The following is a 27,604-nucleotide window of genomic DNA, read 5'->3' as shown; positions in this document are numbered from 1 at the left end:
GTGGTGAGGAACTACAAATTACTACTGGGGTTGCAACATCTAAATTAGTATTTTCTGACAATGCTATTTATTATCAGAAATTAGTAGTTTACCATCTTTTTAGTCACCTCTATAGCAGATGTTTTAATTACAAATGGAAAAGAGAACATAAACAGAAAATGAATAGCGTGTAGCATGAACCTCATGTTCACCTGGTGCAAAATCCAATGACAAGAAACAGAGCACTGTATTCAGGTCTGTATACAGACAGCTTAGGAAAGGTGATCCAATACACTAACATATACTGCAATGCACAGTTACATTAAAAATTTTGGATCTTGGTGAGCTTATTAGAGATGTGCACTTACATAATAAGAATCATGAGACTGATCTAAGTTTCAAAATGTCATACATGATTATTCATATTTTTTCGACTATCGTGAAACGTACGTCTCTCGGACTAGCACAGCAACAAAGCTCAAGTTCTAGCCTTTGCTTTTTGTTATCACCCCATGATTGTGTGTCTCGCCCTCCTACACAGTTTTTCTGTTACTTTCTCAGCACTTTACAAGGAGAAGAGCTGGTGTCAGCTCCTTCTACCAAGGAACTGCAATGGACTCCGCTATTGTTGATCAAAACAACAGTGGCATTTATCCCAAATGATGTTCAAACACTGTGATTAATTGGGCTATTAGAGATTTTGTTGGTTTTCTAAGAAGTATTCACAAATCTTTTCTATAAATTGAACACCACCCCATTGCATGTATGTGGCTTATTTTGAGGTATCAGCATATCCCAAGGCTTGAAAACAGCAACCATTAATTGATGCCATTATTCAGGACTGTGTTCTCAACTAAATCAAGTCTTGACTTTTTAGGGAAGTTCAGATAGAACTGTACATTTTGTTGGAAATGGTTGCTCAGTATTTTATGTGCTAAATGTCTCCCAAACATTTTAAAATGCTGTTTAAGGGATTCTTTGCTACTGTTCTGTAAATGTAAATAATATATAAGATAAATTTTCAAAATTGTCATGCAATGTTAGTTAAAAAATTAATTATGGACTACCTCATGTAATATGGAACTTTTTACCATTATCCATATTCTTGCACTAATCTCTCCTTAAATTTATTTTTACAGTTGTGGAACACAACGTTTCCCTACTTTTAGTAATTATATTGCTTATATGCAGTATTTGGCTTGCTTTACTAATGACAAGTGTTATTACCAGGGTTCTGTCACATACTTGCCCCTTATAAATTCTGAATTCACTAGCTGATTCCAAGAAAATTTGGGAGATGCACAGAAGCTGCATAAATATTAGATTTCTACAAGATTATGGAAATAAGCAGTTGCATAGGGGAGGCCCAGTTAATGCTCCTGCTCAGGAAAAGGCAGACAAAACTTGGCTGTTTCACACTTTGATGTTTGGCCAGACATCTGCTGCCTATCAACAAAAACGTAGCTCAGATTAGCCACAGTGTGCTTTTTCTCCTACCTGATGGGACATGCTGAGGAATGGGGAAGGAGTCAGTGAGGTCCAGGGAACAAAGTGCATAATCACATAAGAAACGTTTCTTAAACTAGAAGACCTACGCTTTATCAGAAGTGAAACTGAAAGTTGCATACAGAGTTGAAGATAGACCACGCTCTTTTTTGTTTATCTTGCTAAAAATAATAATCCCATTGAGGTTGGTTCTCTACAAGGAGGAGTAGCATAACATATCTAACATTTAGCCAATGCTTGCCCTGCTTTCAGCATGCTGTACTTGGTCTACATGGTAGAGAAGCAAAGATTCTAGAGTAGCAAACAAAATGACAAACTTTTTTTTTTTTGATTCTGAACAAAGTCCTGATTTTTAATGAACACCGTCTATACAAAAGCTTCAAGGAATACGTCTGCTCTTTATTACGAGTATAAATTTTCATAACCAGCAAAAAGCTTTTTTTGGTACTTAAAATATTTTATGTTAGAACCTTTATTTTAGAGTGTTAAATATTGTTTTTAGTAAAAGAAATTCTCAGAGATCATACCCATATACGAAAAATGGTCTTCATAAGAAAACATTATCAATATGTTAGTATTTACAGAGGTGCTTTAAGATACTGTAGTTTGTCTACAATTACACTGAGAGAAGACTATGACATGGTTTTTATTTACTTGTATTCACTGGAGTAGGCAGTTATTTCGCTGTCATTGTGCAACCACTTGAATTCCAAGGGCCAGCTGCCTTCAGCAAGGCACGTAAGTACAAGTCTGTTTCCTTCCAAGTGTATCTGGGGCAAGCCTGGTTCTGTCTTGAAGTATGGTGCAACATCATCTGAAACAGAGACAAAAGAGTTTTGTAAATTGAGTACAGTAAAAGGCACTGATATTGAGCTAATTTTTTCTCAAAATAAGCAATAAGAGAGACGACATGACTCAGTAGTTAAGGCTTAATTATTATTATAATTAAGCTTTCTAATCTAAAAAAACATAGTTCACAAGTGTCGAAGATCTTAATAACCTCAGTCCTTGGTACATATTTAGAAGGGAAGTGCCCACTCAGACAACTTTTTGTGCATGTTTAGTAATTATACTTGAGATTTTTCAGCATTGTCTACCACAGACATCTGATAGGCATGTTTGCTGCCTTCCCCCCTCCCACCCCCTTCCTCTTCGAGGATTAAATCCACTCAGAAGTTTTTATTTTTTTTGTAGAAACCACAGGAGTAATTTTGGAGAGGAATGTTTATCACAGCAGGAGAAGTCTGACAGTAAATGAGGAATTTGGATAGAAAAAAGAGTTTAGAACAGAAGACCTCAAAGAATTGCAAGATTAATGTGTTTTTCAATGTTATTGCTAACCAAAATGCATTAAATTATATTACCCGAAACCACTAACAGATTTTCTATTAGGGTACTTTAATAATGTTCAGGGGTCACACGTGGTCCCGAACTCTTGTGAATCACAAATGTTCAAAATACTCCAAGCAGCAAAACTCAATTCTTAAACTGCCATATATCCACCAAAAGGCAGATTTAACATGATTCAACACCTGTTGGAGACTCCCTCCTTATTCAGCTCTGGAAGATCAAGGTTTTCATACCTCACACCTAACATTTGTGCTTGTAACCATCAGAAATATACATTAATATAAAAATTTGCAAACGCATCCTGTCATCAAAAAGAACATTCATGCATAAAAATACCTAAGTGTTTCATTCAAGGTCAGAGATGTAATGCAAAATAATAAAAAACAATATTATGGGCTGCCCAAAGGTTGTGGAGTCTCCTTCCTTGGACGCTCCAAGAGCCACCTGAACGTGATGCTGGGCACCTGCTCTGGGTGGCCCCAAAGGGGCAGAGTTGGAGCAGAGGGACCCAGAGGTTCCTGCTAGCCCCAGCCCTTCAGAGAATATTTTAAAGGCTGTGTCAATCTTACAGCCCAACTGGGTTTCATACAGTTTTATGTATTTGCTCCATCCCAATACCCCAAAGTTCATTGGAGCAGCTGTTACAGAATAGGCTAAGGTACATTAAACTTGTCCACTTCAGTGTTAATTCACAGATTAATTTCTTTAATTAATCTTTTCATCATGCAGGACAGAACAATACGCTAAGTGTATAAATTTAAAAAAAAAATGGCTCTCTAGAGGTGATTACTACTATTTATTAATACTAATGAGTTAGTTTCCACTTGAACTTCTACTCTTTTTTTAATTTAATTTTTGCCACTGAAAAATAGTTAAGAAATTAATAACTTCACAATTAAGACCACCTTTTGATTTGACTTGCAAAGACAAACTGTCTCACTGGTTTAGAATAGTTCTCTACAAATAAATAAATAAATAAAAACATTAACATCTTAGAGCAATACTTTCAAAACTATTACATACAATCTGACTATAACACACCTAATTAACTAAATTAAAGAATGTATTTTGAGGTAATGTCCTTAGATTTGAAGCGTTTTAAACAATTTATCTTTCAAACAAATGAATTGATAGTGCAGATCGCTAATATATATTTTTTAATTGGATAAACGGGAAACAATGAAAATTGAACGTGAGAGAACAGAAACAGTTCCACAATGGCAGATATTCCCAGGCTAACCAGTGAGATGAAATTCTGCAAAGCTTTTTTTTTTTTTAAACTGTAAATATTTTTTTATACTTAGTCTCAATTCTCACACTTCTCTAGCTAGTAAAAACAACCTATATTTTAAAACTCTATAATGAAAAAATGAAGCTAGACAAGTATTAAACAGTTATTTCACCCAGAACAAAATGTAAATAGTCCTTTTTTAAAAAAAGTGGTTGAAGTATTGTATGTAATACAATCATTATTGGAACAATTTATATGCTTTTTCAGTCTCCAAATAAAATTGTAATATAGAAATTTCTAAACAAGCAAGGAAGCGTTTAATCTTTCCAGAGGCTTCAAGTATACTTTTGGGAGTCTCCCAAGGGAGTTATGAGACAGACTTAATAATCATACACTCGCCAGATGAAAGGTGCCAGGCTTCCTTATGGAGATGAAAAGACAGTGGCAGAGTTGTTCTCGTACCTAGGGGAGGGGGGTGTTACAGGAGTTTCCACGAGTCCTACAGCACAGATCCCAACTGCTGAGCTGAAATGATGAGCACTGAGTTTGCTAAAAACAGTTATATGCACCTGCTAGTATAGCAAGGCCCATGAAACGAGCTCATCAAGTTAGTCCTTCCTGAAGAAAGCCGAGCCATTCAGTGAGATCACAACGAAGCTGGTATCTGCACTATAAACCTCTACCCAAGTAACCTGTTTATCCTCTCTAACATGGATTTTCAAGACTCAAACAGCACAGAATCTTTCATTATTTCACTCATAATTATCCATTTACTCATTATGCCTCATGTTTTTCCAAGAACAAATGATTTACTTGAAGACAAAGACTGCTGTCCACGGCTCCACCATTCAGTCCTGCCACCACAACTCAAACGATGCCAAGCCAGCAATGCTGCAACCCCCTCAGAGCTCTCTCCCATTTGAACTACCACAATCAGGCTGGCGTTACATGAAAATGGTTCTCAAAATTCAATCCAATTCTGTTAGAAGGTAAAATTTAATAGACCTACATGAATATTTTGATAAAGAATATGGCATGCTTTATGAATTACCCCAGCTCTGGAAGATTTACTTAAAGCCTTAAAGTAATTTTATCTCCTAATCTTTTACTCACGAATTTCTCATCAATCACATAGCATCAGTTTATCAAATTCAATTATACAATCGGAGCTCACTAAATACTCACTGAAAGCAGAAATGAAAGTAAAATACTGGGCAAGGATTCCGTGAAGAAATGTGGCAGTAAAGCTTTGACGACTTTGGCATTTCTACAGCTCTGCACAGACAGAAGATCAAAATGATGTTACGCTAAGCTCTGCGTTCCATTATAAGCTGCAAGGGTAAGCAGAGTTATAACTGGACCTCCAAGTTGAGCTGTTACAAACCATCACAAGGAAATGGGAAAATTAACAGGAAAAATGAAAGCCATTTCAAAAAGAAAACTGTGGGAAGGGAGGAACTGACTATGGGATGGAAGATAAGCACTTCATTTAATAGTATCATGAGATACTTGGACTTCATATATATTGGAAGGTCTCAATTAAGCCTAACCTTAGCCGCTCAATGGTTTATAAGCCATAAGAGCATCTCTTAACTCTCATTCACTTGAAAGATGGAGCAAACAGATAAGAAAAAGTGCATTTGAGTCCTAGAAACAGGAGTAATCAAATCATGGAATTAGGGTTCTTAGCTAAAAGACTTCTTATCCCCACAAAAAGTCAAACATTCATATTGTATGCTGATGGTTTCCTCTGAACACATGAGGGCTAACACTTCCAGCCTCTCTGGCTCTTCAACTAGGCTGATCTAAAACCAAAAAATAAATTGTCAGAGTTGCAAGGAGGAGTGAAGGGATAAGGTCTCTATCTGCTGGCACATACATACAGCTTTTCTGCAATTTTTCATTAAGTCTGCTTACCCAATTCACTAACGTTCTGACTGGTATCCCTTAAAAAGGATGTTGCAGATTTATTTTCATGAAAATCTTCAGGAAAAAAACAGGACTGAATGTCAAAATTATCTGTGTATTTGCACTAAAACCTGTCTGCCTTGTGTTTGTGCATCATTAAACAGCAAGTTACATTATACTGCCAGGTTAGCCTGTCTATTTTCTTTCCTTGGTACACACAAAGCTTAGATGGATTTTATCTCAGTATATTTTCAAGACCTAATTCAACAATGCACATACACTTCTGTTTGGATTAATGCTGACATTTAAATATAAAAAAAATTGCTGTATGGAATTGTTATCTACTTTGGGCTTCTCCCTGGCCCTAGCAGATGAGGAGCATCAAAAGACCCGAGAGCTCTCTCATACTCTATTCCCCTGTGAAAACCACATTCAGGTACAAACTTGCGCATAAAATTTGTAAGAGGAGAAGGCAGTCTGACTACAGCTTTGTACTGAATGGAATGGGAACAAAAATGAGTTGCCACTCATCAGCTAGGTAAGAGAACTTCAGGAAAGCAGAAGCAAACACAGCTTCAGAAACAGAGTACCGCCATCTCAAGGAACTCAAACACACCCTCCAATAAACGCATTAACAAACTTTGACTAATGAGTTTTAGCCATCTAAGAGATTACATTATTACAACACATAAATCTGAGTCAGATTAAATAAATCTTTCAGTTACTACAGGTTACCACAGAATCTTGAAAGCAGTCCTATCACCCAGAAATCCATATGTTTTAATAAAAGATGCAATTTGATCTTGAGCACATCTGTCCTACTGAGAAAAAGGAAGTTACCAGACTCCAGAGAAGTATCACATCATCTTCACCAGCAAAAAAGCACTGCAGCTACTACCCTGTTAAAATCTCAGGATTTTTTTCTCCAGAAATCACGAGTGCCAACAGCTGCAGGTCAAAATCACATGCTTGTATCCTGAGAAAATCAGTTACTGAGGTTCTGAAGACACTCAGAGGAATGTTGCAGTGAATGCAGAGAACAGGTTAATAGATCCTTGCTGCCATTACTATTTGTCTTTCTTATATGTATCTACTCTTAAATCATTTTTAGATGAAGCAATATTGAATATTAAAAGTAGATTAACCCGTTCATAAATCACCAAGTCAGAGTAAATACAGTTCAATCACTAATATATGTCATTTTAGCATATCTTCCCATCACTCAGTTTACTGAACAGATGATACTGAAAACAAATCTTGACTGAGATATATTTCAGTATAACCTAGAAAGAATACAATTGGTTTATTAAAGAACACACCTATATTGATTCTACTTTATTAGACCCAAGTCAAAGCATGATGCCCATCATCCTTTTTCACGTGTCTAAACCATGATCAACTGACACAGAAAAATAAAGATAATCTCTCTGAGGAATTTTCCAGGAAATGAGACTACAAAAACTACACAGAGAATGAATGATGAGTCCAGAAGAGCCACAATACAGAAATGCATTTTCACTCACTGTTTGCAAAGAAAAGAGATGTGAGCCATCTTCAGGTAGGTTAATGATAATTGCCACAAAGAGCATTTTAGATGATCTGTCTGGGGGATTAAACACTTAATATAAAAGAATAGTTAAATTAAAAAGGAAACTAGAGGCAGGAAGCCCAAACTGGAGACAGAAAGACTTCTCAGTGCTCCAAGCAAAGTATATAGCTGCAACTATGGGCAGCAGAATCCCATCAAAAAGATTAAAGTTCAGCTGTGACATTCATAAGCCGATGCTTCAGAGTGCACACAATTGACTACGAGCTGCTCTGTACTGATTGACAGCTGATAACTGCAACCTTCTGGGGAATCAGAGCCATTTTCTTCTTATTCGTGACTCGGATAGGCAAAAGATTTTTCTTTTTCAACTTATCCTAATTCCTAACATGCAAGCATGCATGTACAAGCTCTGGATGCAAGTTGTATTCTCTGACAAAAATGAACTTCAATATCTTGTATGGCATAAGTATTTGGAAAAATTACACAATAAATCTTGAGAAATGTACCAGCAAGTCAAATTGAATTCAGATATATTTGAGTCGATCTTCTTTTTATTTCAAACCTTCTAAAGTATGTTGGTGAAATGCTGTGAAAGTTAGTATATGATCTATTCATAAACTGTCAACAACGTCAAACATACATTAGAGCGTTGAGTCACTTTAACTGTATTGATTTTCAGGAATGCTATTCTACCCAAAATATTGGATATTTGAGATTCAGATTTTCTTGGTTGGAAGTGTGACATAAATCACTAAGTACAACAATTAAATTAAAATTGCATTTTACTACCTTATGCTAAGCCTGGGTTTGAAAGGACTGATACATCAATAGTGAATATTTCATTAAAATATCAGGTTATTTTTCCAATATACTGCCATGGCTCAGAATTTTCACACAACAGTATAAAACATGCCCTTAAAGTGGATTTCCTGAGCTTTTATCAGAACCAATATCTGATTTCATATTGAAATAATACTGAAGCATCTATATTTAAATCAAGTCTTCTTCCTTAATTTCATAGTCAACTAAATGAGTGCACATTACCCATTTTTTGTACTGCTATAGACAAAAGAGATAACCTGCTTTGTGGGTACATCCACTACAATCTCTAAATGCAAGTACAGTAAGAGCTGAGGTTGATGGATAGTGCTTTTAAAGGTTTAATTGAGGATGGAATTAAATTGTTTTAGGACTCAGCAAGTTCTGTGAGGAAACCTGCATATTTCTAGAATAAGTGACATTTATTTCTTTTAAATGTACAGTCAATGGAAGACAAAATTTCAATAGGTACCTGTTTTCATCTCGAATAGGTCAAATAACTAATTGGCTTGTCAGTTATTGGATAATTGCCAATCATTTGTTCGATTTGGGTGGAAGAAATGTTGAACTTAGGTTACATACGTGTTGCACACTATTCCAAGAGAAAAACTAAACATTCTGAAATGTACAGATCTGGTTGCCTTTTAAACAATTAACTAGGAGTCCCAAGTGGCAAGAATAAGTGTTGCACACTAATAGTTAAGTAGACTTAATCAAAAACTTACTTTGTTTAAAGAGAAAAATAAAACAAACAAAAAAACCCCATCAAGTACCAGTTTTCTATTTCAGAATTGCCCAAATGGCATTGCAAATTCCATTTTGCTTTCATCTTCCTCATTTCTCAATACAAATAGATCACATGCTTTTCCCAAATCATGACTAATACATAGCTTAGTTTTCTAAAGAAAAAAAAAAAAAAAGAAACCAAACACCATTCATTCAAACACCTTCAGAAACTTAAGGAATGCTAACATACACATCATGAAATGTATTGTTAGAGGAAAACCTGCCTCAACATTGCAACCCTTCTACTTTGTTTTAATGCACAAACATTTCATGTTTTATCTGCTTTCTTCCATTTTCCCCTACAAATTACTTAAGAAACTAGAAAAACAGCTCAGTGTAACATACAAAGCTAAGACAGATGAACAAAAGCCAGAGCAGTTTTTTGATGATTAAAAAAGAAAATCCTATCACCACCTGTTGCCTAACAAAACCCTTAGACATAACCTGTTGTGTTCACAAAACCTAAACCTATTCCTGAACACTGTTGTCTGTTTAAAAACAGTCTTTTCAAACACCACAGATTTCTTTCCCTTTTGAGAAAAGATTTCTTGAGGCTGGCAGTGCTTTAGCAGAAACACTGAGAACGGGACCAAAATGAGAGGGCCCCTACAGAAGCCCGGAAGAGACATCTGGATCTGGGAGGAAACATACAGTGGTCAGTAACATCATTCTCTTCAAAATTCCACAATAAATGCTCTTGGTTCTCCCCAGCGAGCAAAATTTTCCCACATGCAATTATATCGTTTTTTTCTTAAAATCGATTTCCTTAGCAGACCAGACAAGAAAAAGAATGAGCTGATATCATTTTATCTGAGCCTCAAGCAGCTCCTGATATATTAACCAAAAGTCCTGTTATGGTTTCTTTCCCAGTTTAATTTCTACATCTCACATTTTAGTTTCTCTTTCTGACCTTCTGTAACACTTCAGCTGAAACAGAGGAGGGAGGGAAAAAAAAGAGGTTTATTGTATCAGAAGGCAATAACAGCTGATACTCCATGAATTCATGAAACTGACTTGTAAGATTAAAAATCAAGAAGCTACAGATCATGTTCTTAAATTATGTTTAGTATAATTCATCCTCAAAAGAGGCTGCAGAATTATTCTGGGAAATGCTCATAAGCACATCTCGAAGTTACAAAGTTTCTGAGATAAAAAGCACTACAGTGTACAAAGCAGGTAAATAAATGAGAACCCATTAAGTATCAAAACCAAACAAAAAACCTCCAAAGAAATATGACCTCTCTAGACTGAATTTGGTATCAAAGCATAACCTCCATTGTTTTTATATTCTCTTAATATTTAGTGATGTTTACAGAGACTTTTGAGGCTCCCAAGGAAATAAGCTGCTATAGTTTAAATCACAGCACACAGCAGGTGGAAAGCAAAGACTGCGTTACAAGGGAGGAAAAAAAAAAATCCAAATATTGCATGACTTGCTTCCTTATCTAACCGCAAAGGAAACTACTGTTGCCACTACACAATCTTCAACCATTGGAGGGCCAGCTCAGATCACACTGGTATCGATGTAGATCCACTAAACATAACAGACACTGGGATGGAACCCTGCAGACAAATTAACAGAACAGATAAAGCAAATCACAAATATGCCTTTCACAACTTCGTCCTTGGTGCAAGGCAGATTCTCGGTTGTTTTGTAGAAGATGAATTAAATCAAAAAGGTAAACAGCAGATGAGTGCCTGGAAGTACCAGAACAGAAACACTAGTGCAGCAGTGGGAAACAATGGCACAGCAAAGGCACTGCCAGACTTGAAAGGCATGTAAGGTCACTTATTTATTATTTCAAGGACAAAATTATTTCTAAATAGCTAGGAGACTATGAATAACCATAAAAGATATGAACACATCTCTCTTGATGAAGGGGATTGAATGGGAAATGATTCATGCACAAGCCTTTGTTAAAACAACACCCGCTCCTTACTGCTATTGTTGTTTTGTTTATGTGTAGCTTGTAATTTTCTTTTCTGCCCTTTAAACTTGGAAATGTAAATAGGCTTATAAATTGGATAAGGTCTGCCTCAACAAACTCAATTCAAAGGACCTCAATGGTGCTATTGAATTCAAGGGTGGTAAGCACACGATCACATGCCATACCAAACAGACACGGAATTGTTCATATCCTTATGTGATGCTGAATTAGGGCAAAAACGCAATCAAAGCAAAGCCCAAAGTTCACAGAACCCAATTCAAGTACTCCCATCATCTTAAGCAAATTCTGCAGCAGGCACCTGGTTAGTGCTTGAGTCAGGAACAACAGTTCGCAGTGATCCTTGCAGAGCTCTCCAACTATCTCATTGCCCGATTTGCGTAGACAACTGGAGAGTACCTTGTACTGTGCACACAGGGAGATACAGCTTTGCATACTTTCACAGAGGAGAGCAGGCACTAATTAAAGGCAAGTTCAAAGGCTCTTTAAAAACCTGACATAAATTAGCTACCTTAATTTTCCCTAATACTATCAGTTATTCCTGCATCTTTTACACCAAACCCTTTCAAAACTATCCAAGTGGAATCCTTTCACCACCTCGGGGATAATGCACGCACCTAGAGACTACAGAATTATTTTCAACAATACTAACGAAACATATAATTTCTCCTTGTCAGAAGTTGGAAGAAGCATATCACTGTTCTTGAAAATGTAACTCAGCTTGACATATCTGAAGGCAAAAAAAAAGCAGTTACTTTATTAATTTTATTTAATTTTCTTTGGGTTATAAATAAGCAACAAGTTAATACTATTCTCAACTTTTGACAGTTCTAATGTTAATTACATGTACTGGATTTTATAAATCAATACTTCTTACATAAAGTGTTATTTAAGTTGCCAAGTGTAGCAATAGATCAATGCATTTACTGTTCTTGCTAACATTGATGGACGACATGCATCAAAGGGATATGTAAAGAAAAAATATAAGATTTGTAAATCAGGCAGGGTTAAACTTCAGTTAGACAGAAAGGGAATTTAAATAGTGTTTTGAAAATAATGTCATAACTTTATTAAGGTTTAAGAGGATGTAGAAGTTTGGGAGGCACAATTCATTACTCCAAGCACCATATTCCCGTGTTCAGTCACAACACCTCCATCTAAACACACAGTTAGGCGACCAAAAAAATTCAGTATGGTTGATAATTACAATTCCCAAACTTGTGCTTAAAATTTCATCATAGTAGAGACTGAGGTTACTTTCACCAGGATCCACCAGACAGAAGTCTGAAAGCAGAAGCATTTCTGCTAAAAAAAAAAAAAAAAAAAAAAAGCAGATTTTTGTGGGACAATGAAGGAAAGGACATCTAAATTATTTCCTTGAGTAGATGAGGCATGTTCTTTTTTTTTTTTTTTTTCCTACCCACAGAGGAAATAATTACATTCCCTGAAAGGACTGAAGGACTAGGAATTTCAAACATTTTTAAGCAAAGAGCAGTTCTGTGCCTAACACAAGCTCTAACCTGTGTCAGGAAAGCAAGAGGTGAGACAAGATCAGCAGAAGTAACTTCAGCACTCACCACACACCTAATGCCAACCTGAGCTATTTGATGTTTAAGATTCACAAATAACATTGACTGCTCTCCCTCTTCCAATACTGGAGTTCCTCACATATTTATGTATAGGGCTAAAAAATATCTATGTAAACTTGCTGGTTTTCCAATCGAAAACCCTACAATGAAATCAATTATGTAGAACATGTATGAAAATGTTCCAAATCTAAGAGAAAAAACTTGTACGAACAAATTGAAGAAATAGCATCCTCTAGAAATACCTGAAAACAGTTTCTAAAATATCAAACGGGGATTTAGAAGTGTAAGGAAAAGCCTGCAGCTATCGTGTAACAGCCAAACATACAGCTTTTTCTGTTTTGAGATTAACTGTTCTGGAGGAGGTCACTGTATTTGTAAGCACTTGTAATCCCATAGCGATACTCTGATACAGTACTTATTGCAAAAAAAGCTCATTTTGCAAATTTCTCTGGGAGGCAGAATGCAGGTGCTGAGGCACAGCCAAAATCCAAGCACTGCCTACAGGTGCCAGGAGCAGGCAGCCTTTGGGTGCTTCCCACCAAGGAGAAAAAGGGAAAGAAAAAGCCCACGAGACACCCCTGCTCTAACTCTTAAAAGATCTGGCATCTGAATTGCAAAAAATATACAGAACAGGTTGACTCCCAGATTTTTCAACGTCCTGTGACATATTCGAAATACTCTACAGCCATATTTTAAGAGCTTATCCCAAATACTTATTCATACATTTTTCATGCAGCTTTCATCGACATAGTTTATGGCAATGTCTTTTATTAGCATTGATTTTAAAAGGCTTGTTTCATGGAGTAGATCTTCAGAGATACATGCTCAACCAGAAACCGTGTCTGACTGAAATGCTAGCACATTACACCGGCTCATTAAGAAGCAAATTAGTTGTTTTTCTATTTGTTTAGCAATACTCAACAGGTACTTACTGTGACACTCTTTTAATGTGGAAACATTAAATTAACATGTTCCATGGTTATAGGAGACATTAATTGGACAAAGGCTAAACCCCCAGCTTCACATCAAAAATGTGGGTTTCAAAATTAAAGTAACATACATTAAATTACTTCCCTGCACGTGCTTCTTGCCAACCCATTGTATCTGACAAATGGTGAAGAATTCTGTAAATATGAAGGAGAGTGCACCTCAAACACAAATATAAAAATTAGATACATGACAAAAACAGAGCCACGGTCTACTCTGAATACACAGCTAAATCCTAAAAGCTGTAACAACCTCAGCCATTTCTCTTCACTACGTATAAAAAACAAGCAACTATTCAGCCTAAATTAGCATTAACTTTTTTTTTTTTTTTAAAAAAAAAAAAAACTTTTGACATTTGGCCTTTAGTTAATACCAGCTTAGGAATAGCTAGAAAAAGTACAGCAATGGCAAATAAAACAATGGAACTGTAAAAAATAGTATGATGGATTAAAATATATTGTTCTCATTGGGTGTCAATAGGGCAAGTGCTTTCTAAAAATTATGTTTCCCTTTGACAAAATCAGTACAATACTTGCTGGTACAAGCAGTAAGAAAACCTCACATAAAACACTTCCGACTTGGCTTTCCATTTTAATGGCTGCAGGCAAAATTCAGAATACATTTGTCAAGTTGATATTATCAACACAACAGGGGCATGCCTGACTTGTTCTACATTTGTTCTCAAAGTTCACTTTCAGAGGCCATCAGCCAAGAAGGGAGAACACAGGAAACCAAAATCATTCATACTAGACAGACACAGAAATATACCTTCAAATATTTAAGAGAAGTTTCAGTAAATGTTATCACATATTTCTCTGCAAGGCATCAATCACATTCACTTGAACATTAAATACAAAACACCAACCAGTCTGAAAATTAAAGGTGATGCGCACTCTCTCTTTGCTCAGTTTAATGAGACATCCTAGTCTGATCTGTGACAACTAGTGCCAACATCTTTAACTTTTTGCCTGACATCTGAAATTGATTTCAAAGACAGATCCTTGAGAAGGCAAGAATACTACAGAAAAGGAGGAAAGAAAAGCATCCTAAAAGAGAAAAGTGAATGTATAGACCTAGCCTTTTTTTTTTTTTTTTTTTTACCCCTTTAGTACTTAAAAATCATATGCATCATTAAGTAGCCTGAAGGAAGATTCCATTAAAAGTTCTTAAATGTATCTAAACCTTGCTCTTGTGCCTTTGAAATGAATACCAGACAAACATATTAAAAACAATTCTTTGCCTTTATATTGTTCATGTTCTATTTTTATTATTCTTTGATAATATGTGGAAAAGGATTTTTTTCACCACATACTTAGTGAAAGCCTATTCTTTCATGAAAATAGATGCCTTTGTGCATGTATTTTATCTTTTAGTTTCTTAGATGTATTTTCCAGCCTAAAACATATACAGAGAGAATATATTAGAGATCAAAAAGCAATCAATTGTGTAGTTCTATGATTCACCCATAGATTTAATGACTACATAGTTAGTATGACTTAATAGGAACAATACCCACAGAATTATTTAAAAAGAAATCTTTTTTAAACATACATTGGATGGAAATTCAACAAACCCTAGCACTGAGGCTCTACATAAAGAACTGCTATACAACACTGTTGTACCAGGAATTACAATAGTATTTAATGGGCTTTGAGTATAATAAAGCGCTTGGGTTGCTAATTTTTAAATGAGGGCACAACAATATTAGGGTAAGAAGCTTCACTTTGGCACCAATGCAGTGCTTGTAAGAGAGGGATTTCAACAGCTGTCCTGTACAGATGGTTGCTTTTACTTACAAAGCTTTGAACTGAAGACAGATTAGGTCTATGGATGAGGGACCTTTACCTTGCTGCTTTACTTGCACAATTGGCAAAGAGAAAAAAGCAAAGAGAATACAATAAACATCTTGTCTACATCACGCACATTTCTTAAATGTACAAAAACGTGTTTATTTGATTTTAGCAGTATGCTGGTTCCACTGAAGACCCTGAAGTTTTTTGGGGTGGGAAACCTAAAATTCACCTTTCTAGAATTCCTTTCAGAATGTCCAGTATTACAAAAAAAAGAACACGCCAAACAAACAACAACATGAACACAAAACACACACACAAAACCCAGCAGATAAATAGAAATTACAGAGGAAATGAATCTGAGTCAAAGTGAGTCAGAAGCAACCAGTGTAAAAGCAGCATGCCACACATTGCATGACTAACGGTACGTGCCTTGGTTCCAAGGTAATTAATCCTATTTTTCATTGGAAGTTGAAAGGTTTGAAAGAGTCATTCCCAGGAAAAAAATCTGTTTTTCTTTAAAACAAGGTATAATAGCAAAGCATTATATTTTGCAGTGTTGACATAACCTTAGAAAGTGGAAACGTACGCCATTCAGTGAAAATGTATTTGAATAGAGTTCACAAAACACAGAAACTACTTTACAATTCTGACCCAAGGTTTCATTTTTGAAATCTGTCTCCACACTGGCTTTTTAAAGACCCTGGTTTAGCAATTCCTTGGTTTACTGCAACTGTTTACTGCAAATCATTGCCTGATAACAGTTGTTCACATCACACAAGTATCTATATCAGTAACAGCTCCTCTTGAGCCTTAAAATAGGATATCAATACACCTGATAAAGGAACTATACGACCCATGGCAGTTATCACACATCTTCCAGCCCTTTACCTCTAATGAGTGCATCTATTGAGCACAAAGGTTCTAAGGAAATATTAATTAATTCTAATCTGGCAGCTATATACTATCTAAAGGCCAAAATGGAAGGAATCTGGATGGAATCCATAGAGCGTAAGGTGAAAATTTATTTGAAATTGTACATGAGAATTTGAAAGCTCTAAATCCTCTCAAGAGATTTAAAACTGAAACTGATCTTTTGATCTCATCAACTGCATTTATGAGAGACACCTTTTTATGAAGGAAAGTGAAACAATAAAACACTATTCAAACGCATACACAAAAAAAAAAAAAAAAGAATTCTTTGGAATTGTAAACCCTTCCTGGAAACTAAGAACCATGTGTTACTCATCAGCTTACACTAAACAAATATAAAACAAACAGTAACAAATAGTTCCCAAACAGAAAGGAAAAGCATAAAAGGTTTTGGAACATGGCATATTTCTCAGTCTCAGGCTGGATCAAGATATTGGCACAATTGATTATAACTATAAACAAGAGGAGCACACTAGCAATTTCTTGTAATTTTTGAGTACATCTCCCATGAGTAGGTTCTAGACCAATTATTCGCATAGTGACTGTTGCAGAAGGCCACACACTAGCTTCCTCCTTCTACAAAACCCACTTGGAGAACTCTGTGGCATCAGCCTATCAACAAATATTTTTGAAAATATGATAAGTTATGGTTACATCTTCAGGAGTGTCCTGCAAGATAAAATCTTCAACATATCACATTACTCCCCCCCAAGAGGCTCATTTCAGATGAGATTTCAGATTGTGAATCTTTCCAAACATTGCTGAAGTCCCCGTATTCATACCATTTGAAAAATCTGAATTAGGAAAACGATCACAATTACTTTTTTCTCCTCTTTCAGTGAAAGAGCAGTACACCAATGGTTCCACATTTTCCTTCTGATCTACTCGTAGCTCCATCATGCTCCTTGTAATGCTGCAGTGCTTTCAGGCACTACCTATCACCGACATCCCAACTGGTGAGTGCGCTTTGGTCTGCTTTCTTTTCCCCTTTCCCTGCAGATACGACAGCCACTGGAAGCTGTTGTGACCATTCCTTCCTTTCTACCTAGAACACACTTTCAAATCCACTCTCGAAGAGGTTTCCCAAGTGACTGTAAATCATTTCCAAGTTTCTTCCACAAGCGGCCGATATAAAAAGTTCATTTCTTTAACCCTGCTTGCAAAGCAAGCTTTCTTACTTATCTCCCCTTGCCACCCAAATAATAGATGACAGTCAGCTGTTTTATGTTAAGACTCTCATTCCCAGATCCCTCATGCTGATTCATTCTCAGCTTTCACAGTGTGGGCATTAGTTGTCAGGAAGAGCTATGCTGGCTACATTTCCCATATGGAATCCAACAGCTGGAGTTCATTCATTAGAGCAAGCAAGAAGTCCTGGTATAAATTAAAGACAGCAAAACAACACTGACAAACCCTTCTTCATGTATCTCAAGCACAATATCGAAAAGCATTGTAAAGAAAGCACATTGTTCTCTGAGGGAGGGAATTAATAAAGTCCAATTAGCTGTGGGAATGCATGTTTCTATGAAGTCCCCTCACTCTCAGATTCCAGTAACCCCAAAGTCTTTCCCCCTCATTCACGGCTCCCTGAATACCAATGGTCCAGTCCCACATTTAACACCAGGTCCCCTCCACACCCCTATACCTTCATCCAACCCACAGATTGTCACACTCCTGGGACACTTCAGGCTACAAAAATCCTGAGATGTGGTGGGAGACTTCTACTTGCTGCTGGGACAGCTGCTACGAGTAACCAGTGAGCCAGTAAGTCCACCACCACAGACAACTGCTGAGGTTATGTTTAATGGAAATAGTAATTAGAGAAAAATAGATTGGAGGCTTCTGCCTTCCCTCTGAGTGTGTTAGAAGTTATTGGCATGGGAAGGATTAGTACCAGCGATCAGTCCTGCTTCCTTGAAGGTACAGGATAAAGTAACAAAGCTGCCATATCAGAATTAATTTGAAATGCATAATTAATAAACATAAAGATGGTGTTAGCACCCTTCATTCAGGTTCTGACCCTCAATATCAGAGAACCCCTCCTGACACAGCAGGACAGCCGATCCGGCTTGCTCACACTGTACACCCCGCTTCCCTCTCCTGGGTAGCCTGACATGCCTTTAATTCTGAAACAGAGGAAGCCAGCGGGATTTCAAAGTACTCTAAGTTACAGAACAGAAGCTTAGTTTGGTTCTTTTCAAATTCACACTTTGCATACAGAATGTTACTATAAGCTTTGTTTCATTTTTATTTATTTTCTCTTTTAGATGCATCAAACCATTCAGCTCTAATATCTGCTTAGAGAAGGAAAATTTCTCTCTCCTTTACTCTACAATACGACAATTTGTTACACTGGTGAACCTATATTTTTTTTTTCTTCCTAGAAGTATCACAAGATTAAATTGTCTAAAATCATATAGACCAGTATTACATCAATGCACACACATGATGGAATATACCCTTGTTATATTCAATGTGGTTAATTCTTTTGATTTTTAAAGAGTACAAAAAGAGTCAAAGGAAACATCCCAGACCTTAGATAAATGGTAATCAAATTATTTTTCTGTCTCTGGGTTATTCTTAAGCAAATCAAATTATTTAACTTAATAATTAACCTAACAATCACCTTTAACAGCTTTTTGAAGTTAACTACTATGCCAACTTTTATCTTTAATAATAATCAGCTTTCTGCTAGTAAGACAAACATAACCCATAACACTTCCGAAATGATTTTGAGATAAGCTACTTGCAAGCTTTCTCACTGATATTTTTAATCAAACTTTCAAATATCTGTCAAGGAATTTCCTAAAATTCTTTCTCTGTATATTTTTAAATATAGCAGCACAGCGTTCTTTTCATAGTTTTGGGTTTTGTTACTTTGATAAAAACATCTATTTAAACTCACGAAAGGAAGTATTTTGTTAAACTATTATAGAAGTAATGAGAAAATCTTCTACAACATTATTTAATTTCAAAAGGGCAAACCGCCTAGAATAAGGAAGCTTATTAAAAGGGTCAGAAAGGTTAAGCACAAGGATAGATAAGGCAAGTAAGAAAAGGTCTTTCAAAAAAATTAAAGTTCAAATGATAGAAAAAAACACAAAGCCTTGCATGGTGAATGCAGAAATACAGCAAGAGTGTCCCAAAAATAGAGGTTCAAGAACAACACATGGACTTTTTTCCCTCCTAAATCAAACACACTATCTTCCATTCTGTAATGATATCCTAAAAAAGTAGCTCAAGAAAAGGTCCCAGTAAATAAGCTAAGTAAATTCTTCACATCCGTGTTACCCATGTAAAAGCCTAGAAGCTTCTCAGGCCACATATGACGTTTTGTTGTTGTTGTTCAAGTTAGAGGAGTTGACTACAAACACTAAGAGCAAGATGTCCTGCAGCCTGAGGGCTGGTGAGAGCCTTGGGGCATCTCTCACTCCAAAGGCCGGTCCCCACAGGCCCACTGGGCAGCAGGGATGGAGGGGAGCTGCCCAAAGCACACATCCAGCTTCCCTCCCGGCAGCATGGCACAAGAGCACGGTGGTTGTTTCTCTCTGCTAATAAAGCTCCTCAGCACCAGCTTAGGGCTAGCTGATGTGTTTCTCTCACTGCCTTCTCCTCTGCTCCACGAACATGCTCTTTTCTGCTGCCCCACGTTTGCTTTACTGCTGCCAGTTCAGCTTTAGCAGTAGCCCCATCCATTCCAATTGCCATCATTTATATTGTATATAATGGAAAGGCATCACAACAGGGTCTGCAAGACTGCACTAATCAACAGTGACTCACGATGGAAAAAGAGATGTCATTTTGATTGTTTCTTATTTTTTGTTATTGTTGTTTTTAAACGTGCATTGCCTACCTTGTATCGCTTGAATCTGAATACAGAGGAATATGAAGACATCACAATAATATAATGAAAACTGAACAGCAATCTTGTCCGTACAACGTTGATGTATTTTGAAAAATAAATTAATGAATTGGACTACTTTAGGTAAAGGCCTACATGACAGGCAGAAAGAAGTCTCAATAGACACAATGAAAAAAGCTTCATACCAATGAATACAATATGAATCAGCCCCTCCCAGCCATAAGGCAAAAGGAGGTCCATACAGAAGCACCACACCACTTCAGGTGTGTTCAGAGCACTCAGCTCTAGTCACCACATTATGCGGTATCTGAAGACAGAGCAACTAGAATAAGAAGCTGAAATGACAACCTAATTTTAAGAAATGCGTTTCAAAACCTTGTTCAAATGTGGTTCAAAACTGAAGGTGCACAGCTAGCACACAACCTTGAAAACAAAACCTTTTGCACATGGTGCAGGACTTGGTACTATGAAAACATGCACTGCCTTTGGTTCCTCTTGATATATGTAGTTTTTTCCACATTCCTCTGGAAATTATGCATATTAAAGAACAAACCACTTAATCACTGGCTAATGTTTCTTTTACAATGAGAAAAACAACGTTTTAGCATGAATAATCATCATTAACATCGCCTGAATTTTTGATGTTAAACAGCACGTTGTCAGACTAAAGATTTTAAAAGAATTATTTAAATGGAAATATTAAATATGTATCAGAGTAGGAGATAAATAGTAGTTGTGACCTCTCTTCTACTTAATTTAAAGCCAAAAAGGCCAAAGCAGCACAGCATTTTTATTGATTTTTGTAAACACTGAAATAAAAGTTATTTTCAGAATTTTGATTCCTATTTTTAGATGCGTTCCCTAACTTCTGCCTTATGCTAAAATTATGTAAGGCACATTATTAACATGATCACAGTAATATTAATGGTTTTAATGAGCTATTTCTTAGAACAAAAGGAAAAAATGTTTCTTGATTTTTTTAGAAGACTTAGATCTATTCAATAAATGATAAACAAAACTGTTGCAGATGGCATTAAGTGATCCACAACTCTTTCAGAACAGTCTCAGCAATGAAGTCTAGCACAAATAATGCTACAGTGTTCAAGTGAAAATCTGTGAGCCACCTGCAGATTTGAATTCTTGTTTCTGTGAGAATTGTAGCAGAGATTTTCCCATTCCAGATTTATTATGATGTTTCAAGTATTTTATAAACCTGGAAAGTGCAGTAGATTTTATCATCTGCCATGATACAGAATAATCTGAGTCAACAAGTCTCTAGCTGGCTTTTGCAAGAAGCAGAAAAATAATATTTGATAATACAAATAGCATTGATGATTCTGTATATAACTAGGAATAGGTCTAGTGTTAAATGGTCAAAGACTGCCCGATAAACATAAGAGCCCATGTACCAAATAGCAAAACTGAAGTTTTCTACTCCGTCCTACAACAGAAAAAACTCCAAGGCACATTTATGTTTCAGCATGGAGTTCTACTGTAGCACCATAATTATTGTTGTTTCTGTTGTAGTAATTAATATATCCATGTGAAAAGTTTTAGTATTGCACTGACAGTTACCATGGAGAAACCTAAGTTTGACAATATTACTCAAAATACTCCTTTCTTTCCTTTTTAAACTTTTTTTTTCCATGAAATTGATCATAAAGTTTTTTTTCTAGAAAAAGCCACCAGTATGTGACACAGTTTTTGTGCATGCTGCTTTTTTTTGTTCCAAGAACAAGAATCTGAATACTTAAATTGAGTGTAATTATAATTTATTTAGATGGAATAATTTGAAGGGGGAGATATCACTAGGAAGACAGCTCCGAGATGAGTCACAACTTTCACCTTAGCTGAGCAAAACCTAATATTTCTGCATTGCTGAGGAGATTAAACAGGTAAGATGGAAGACTGTGAAAAAGTGGCACATCAATATGGAAACAAACAGAACTGTCCTTTAAATATGAAGCAGAGGAAAATGCACCATATTTCACAGGGATATTGATCGCAGAACACTGACGGGGAAGTGTCCTAGCACCTTTATTTAAAGGCAGGCTTCAGTGAAATTGTTGGTCTATTTTTAAGAAATTATAAAAAGAAGATAAAGGCCATGCATGATGAATTGGAAAAAACTTCTGATGGATGTAACAGACTCGTGGATCAAAAGCTTTAACGCAAGAACTGTAAAACGGTAAGTCAGATAAAAGTCATACCAGCAAACACCAAATTTATTGGCTGGAAAAGTAAATTGTCAGCTTACACCCTGGCAATACATCTGCTTTGTCAAGTTTTAAAAATGACTAATATTAGTGGAGCCTTGGCCTTGAAATTGTATTAGTAATCAGATATTATGCTGTGAGTGACAGTCAAAGTTGATTGAATAGAAAGAAAACACAAAGATGCAGAGAAAGGCATGCCCAGACCAAATGGGTTACTTTGTCTAGACAGAGTGCTGAAATTAGTTAGCTTAAGGGCATATCGGAAGACCTGGTAAAGGAAGATTATGGTGTAAGGGAGATATGCACATGTACATTTTTCTGCTTTCTGGTTCTTGTTCTACCTTTCACTCTGAACCTTCAGAAAAATGAGTAATTAATGCTTTATGTTGCTGACGATGGCTTTGAGTCATTTTCATCAAGTTCCTAATAACAAATTCAAAAGGGAAACAGCTTGCAGATGTCCAATACAATCGGGTGCGTGGTAGGAAAACAGCTAGACCAGACACATCTGGGACAATGGATACAGCGTTTTCATCTCAAAGTGGGAAGAGTCAAAAGAGGCATCACTCTAGGTACAGAATAAGGAAATCGAAGCAAAATGTTTCTCCCACCACCATGACACATCTAAATAATGAAAGACCTAGAAACAATTCTCTCTGCACTACAGGCAGAGAACCCTTTGAAATAGAACCACTGCAAAAAATACTAGATTTTAAGTCCATCTTTCCTATCTAAACCGCTAAGGTAAGGAATGCTTAAAAAAGCCTGGGGGCTTCCCAGGCCAATTTAATCCAGTTTTGTAGAACAATCCTTGAGAAAGATGTGCTGCCATTACAATTAAACAAGTTACTTTTCCAAAGTTTATTATTTATGATTCTAATAGATGGTTTGCATTTGTACTGTATCATTGCAATGCATATCTTGGTATCATTCTCTCCTACGAAGAAAAACTGTTGAAGTGTTTAGCGATTTACCATTTTCAATTATATTACAAATTCGCCTGGAAGTTGATTTTTATACTTTGATCTAAAACTATTACCCAAGTCTTGTACAATGTAATTAAATAAATTAAACCAGCCCTTGGGGACCTTTTGCTCTAAAATGAAATTTCAGATCCAAAGAGTGCCTGTAACCTTTACTGTAACCATGTCTAAAATGCTACTTGTAATTTCACAAGTAATCAGATCTTGACAGAACGGCAGACACTTGTTGATGGAACCCCTCCTTCCTGATATCCCCAAGGATAAATTTACCACATCATGATTGAAACAAATTCTATTACATCAGAGCCCATATTTTCAAAAGGATATTATGAGTCCTGAAGAAAGGGTTTTGGAACAATTCTGGTCAGTTATAAAGCATGTGCATCACTCACCCCCTACACAGCTGCTGGCCTGGTCAGCTCGCTGAAAAAATCCTATTTAGTGACATATAATATTCTTCTTCCACATCAGCCCTTGTAAAAATCAGTCTGACTGCAAGGTAGTACAGATAAGCCATAATAAGCCAAAAAAAAGCCATGCAGATGAAGCACTAGTGTAAAAAGCCAGCTTTAAACATGAATCCCTGGCCTTTCATATTACGTTAAAAAATAATAATAATAAAATAAATCTTCAATCCTACCTCTCCCAAAAATAGTCAACAGTCCCTAATTAAAAAGCAATAACTATAGTCAATAATCAATAATTTAAAAGCAAGAAATAACTGAACAGACAGCAGTTTTTGTCACCATGTAACTGTGCAAACAAAATATATGCAAAAAGCTGTAGTGATATAATGCAGGTACACAATGAAACGTCGGCTCAAGACAACACAACAACTAGTCACAACTGATTTTTGCGTGACACCTGAAAATTTCACCTTCTTCTCCCTGCAGTTCATTAATCAGAGCACACTCAATAGTATTGCTACCACTTGCAGGACGTGATTTCAGCTGTTTGTGCACAGAGGTTAACAGGCACACACCAAATGAGCATGCAGGGGGGCTCTGTGCTCCTACTTGTGCCCTTCTCCAAACTGCCCTGCACGAGCACGTACTAGAAGTGCCAACTGAACTCAGACACAGCACTGGGTCTGGGGCACCACACGGGGCTGAAAGTCACCTCACGAACACCAAAGACCAAGGAACTGCTCCAACCTGACACTGTTAGTAAATCCTCCGATGTTATTTGTTCTTACTGACATATTAGAGTTCAACAGCTGTCAGTAGCTATTGATCAAATATATGGTTTTTTAAACCTGGATATCATCAGCCAGAAAATTGCAGGAGTCAGTGATCGCTGTTCAAGACTTTGCATACTTCACTTAACATGCTTTTCTTTTCATTAGAATGTCTTTTATATCGATGACATTGAGCAGGAGAATGTTCTGCCATCTGAAAAATTTGTCATTCTGTCCACTGAAATTGGAGCATCAGCTTTCAAGGGCAGCCTCCCACCTTTCTGCTCCCTCTGACAGTCACCACACTCACGTACTCTGACAAAGCAAAATGCTTAGCTTCAAGGTGTTCCTATGCAAGGTGGCACCATAATCAAGCACCAGTTGTAATCCCTGAAGCTCTGCTAGAGCAAGCCTTGGTTTCTCACCCAGCACTGTACCTTCATTTTGCCAATTAGAAAACAGTTTATAAAGCACAGATCTTTTACACCTTCTCTGACATCTTATATGTTTTAACTTAAGAAAGTACTAAGCACTTCGCTGAACTGAATCTGTAGTCACTTCACTATAACAAAATACAGAATATCAATAAACAGATATCGTACAAAAGGAATCCTTATGGAGATTCAAAGAAAGTACTCCAATGCAAATACTTTCATTCTTTCCAGCTACAGAAATAATGTGCTATCCGTCCTGAAAGAAAGGTAACCAAGGAAGCTTGTCATTTGCAATAGGTTCACTATGTGAGAGCAAAGTGGTTTTTCATTATTATTATTTTAGCTACTTCTGTGTATTTCAGCGTTGAAAGTAGTATCACACAGCATCAAAACATTTCTGATGAATTACAGGCATGTAACCAAAAATACAAGTGAGAAGATATTAAGAAAACATTAATTCCTTCACATTACTACTTTCAAAGGTCATATCTGAGGTTTTTCCATTTTTCTGAGAATAATCCTACCTTGTCCAAAATATCTCATGCTCCTTTTTGTTCTCCTCCCCCCAACAATGGGAGAACTATAATGCTTCAGGAATTTGATCTCCCTAGGAGATGAATCAATATGTCTGAAGAACATCACTTATTATAATAAAAATACATTCATTAGTAGTATTAAGCCATTTAATGCATAACTGAATTTTAATTTTTCAAACCTATGGGTTACAGAATACACATACCCAAACAAATGTAATTATAATGTACTTAGTATGAAAGACACCATCATATCAAAGCATAATCCCAAAGTGTGCCTACATACAGGGAAGGCATATCTAAACAAATAAATGTGTCACAGCCAGAAAACTTAAAGCAGCATGTAGCAAACCACTATGTTCAGGAAAACAGAAGCAGAGAATCACAGAAGAGTTTGGGTTGGAAGGGACCTTGAAAAGATCAACGAATACAAAAGCATTAAAATAAACCATCTGTATCAACAATATAAATATAAACAATATAAATAGCAGCCACTCCAGCCTCCTTGCCAAACTTTACAGCCTGATTGTGCCAGCCACTGCACTTAACAGCTGGGGCTACAGACCAACCTCCTTGTTTTGCACTGCACAATGAAGAGACCAAACTCATCCTAGAGTCTAAGGTTTTGTTTTTCCATAGTGAACTAATGATTGAGGTATACCCCGTGTAATAGGAAGAGTTAGAAAGAGGCTTTTTGATCTCATTCACTGCTCCTTGCAGAGCAAAGCAGCAGCAGACACATCACCTGAGTGCCAATGAGCCACCACTCTCCAGTATTTGCAGTCGTAGCTTTCTAAGTGCGCTTGGGTAATATAAGCACGCTGCCACATAGAAAACAGCTTTATTGACATGACATAACTCACTAGGAATTAAAGACCTGGGTGAAATGACTCCGGCTTCTTACTTATAAATCCATTAAATGGTTTAAAAGGGACAAACAGTGGAGTCTCAGAGGGCTTCTTTCCTATCTTCCAGGTGATCTTTTACTCACAGGGTAACAGCAGGTAACAAGATAGTAAAATTTTGCTCTCTGTTCCCTGTTTCTCCAAAGGCCTAATGTCTCTGTGTGGCTTTGTACGGGTTATAACCTCTCTAGATTTCATTTACCCATCTCTAAAATGTGAACGCTGCTGCATTTCCTCCTGGGAGTTACATGGAGCCCTAGAATATTAATCCTGGTAGAGAGCTTTGAAATCAGAGAATTGAAAACAGCACAAAGGTCCAGCTTTTATCTTGTGAAACTTCCTTACTGCTTTTCCACTGTCAGTCTCACACAGAATTAACTACAGGCATTTAAATCATTATACCTTCTAATCTTGCCCTTCCCAAGATTTTTATTTATTTATTTTAAAGATAGACAGAGGTAAAGTAACTTAAACCAACATTTCATCTGTTCCTACCTACAGATGTAACATGCATTGTGATGTTCCATATGGTGTTTCTGTTGGGCCAGTGCTGTGTTCAATACTTACAATGGCATCCTCCACAGCCTTCTCTGTCTAGATGAACAATATTTAAGGAGCCTTCTAAAAGCAATAATCGATTTCATTACGAAAACGTTCTTTAAAACGATTACAAAGTGGTCCTTGTGGATCACTTTCTCTGTTGATATCTAAAAGCTTTTCCTTATTTTTTTTCTTCTTTCCAAATGAATAAAAGACATTGAGTACTTAAATTCTATGGAAGATTAAACATTTTGCTAACAATCTTACTAGGCATTACTGTAAAATGTAGAGTATTTTTCTACTTGGTATATAAATTAATGGACTCGTTCAGAGCTGAAGAACAGAAAAAAGAATACTTTAAAAACATCTTTGATGTCTGTTATAAGAAAATACAGATGGGATCTGTTAGATTTAAAAAAAAAAAATAAAACAAAAACCTTAACATTTATGAGAAGTATTTATATTTTGAAGCAATTCCAAAGGACTATAATATAACTGAAGTTACTTTCATAAGAACTACTTGCATTTGTTTTCAGTGAACCCAATAGAAATGCAATAAAACCCAATAAAATATTGGACCA

General features: G+C 36.4%; 1 protein-coding gene across 1 annotated transcript in view; it reads right to left on the bottom strand.

Moving 5' to 3' along the window:
• Nucleotides 1-27,604, bottom strand: part of SDK1 (sidekick cell adhesion molecule 1) — a 392,668-nt gene that overhangs the window by 278,794 nt on the left and 86,270 nt on the right. The window contains exon 2 of the mRNA XM_068699921.1: nucleotides 2,140-2,299. Within this exon, the coding sequence (XP_068556022.1) occupies nucleotides 2,140-2,299 (160 nt within the window). The remainder of the gene's footprint in view (nucleotides 1-2,139; nucleotides 2,300-27,604) is intronic.

The sequence above is a fragment of the Anas acuta genome, chromosome 15 (genome assembly GCF_963932015.1).
Source record: "Anas acuta chromosome 15, bAnaAcu1.1, whole genome shotgun sequence".
NCBI lineage: Eukaryota > Metazoa > Chordata > Aves > Anseriformes > Anatidae > Anas > Anas acuta.
This window is presented reverse-complemented; position numbering and strand designations above follow the sequence as displayed.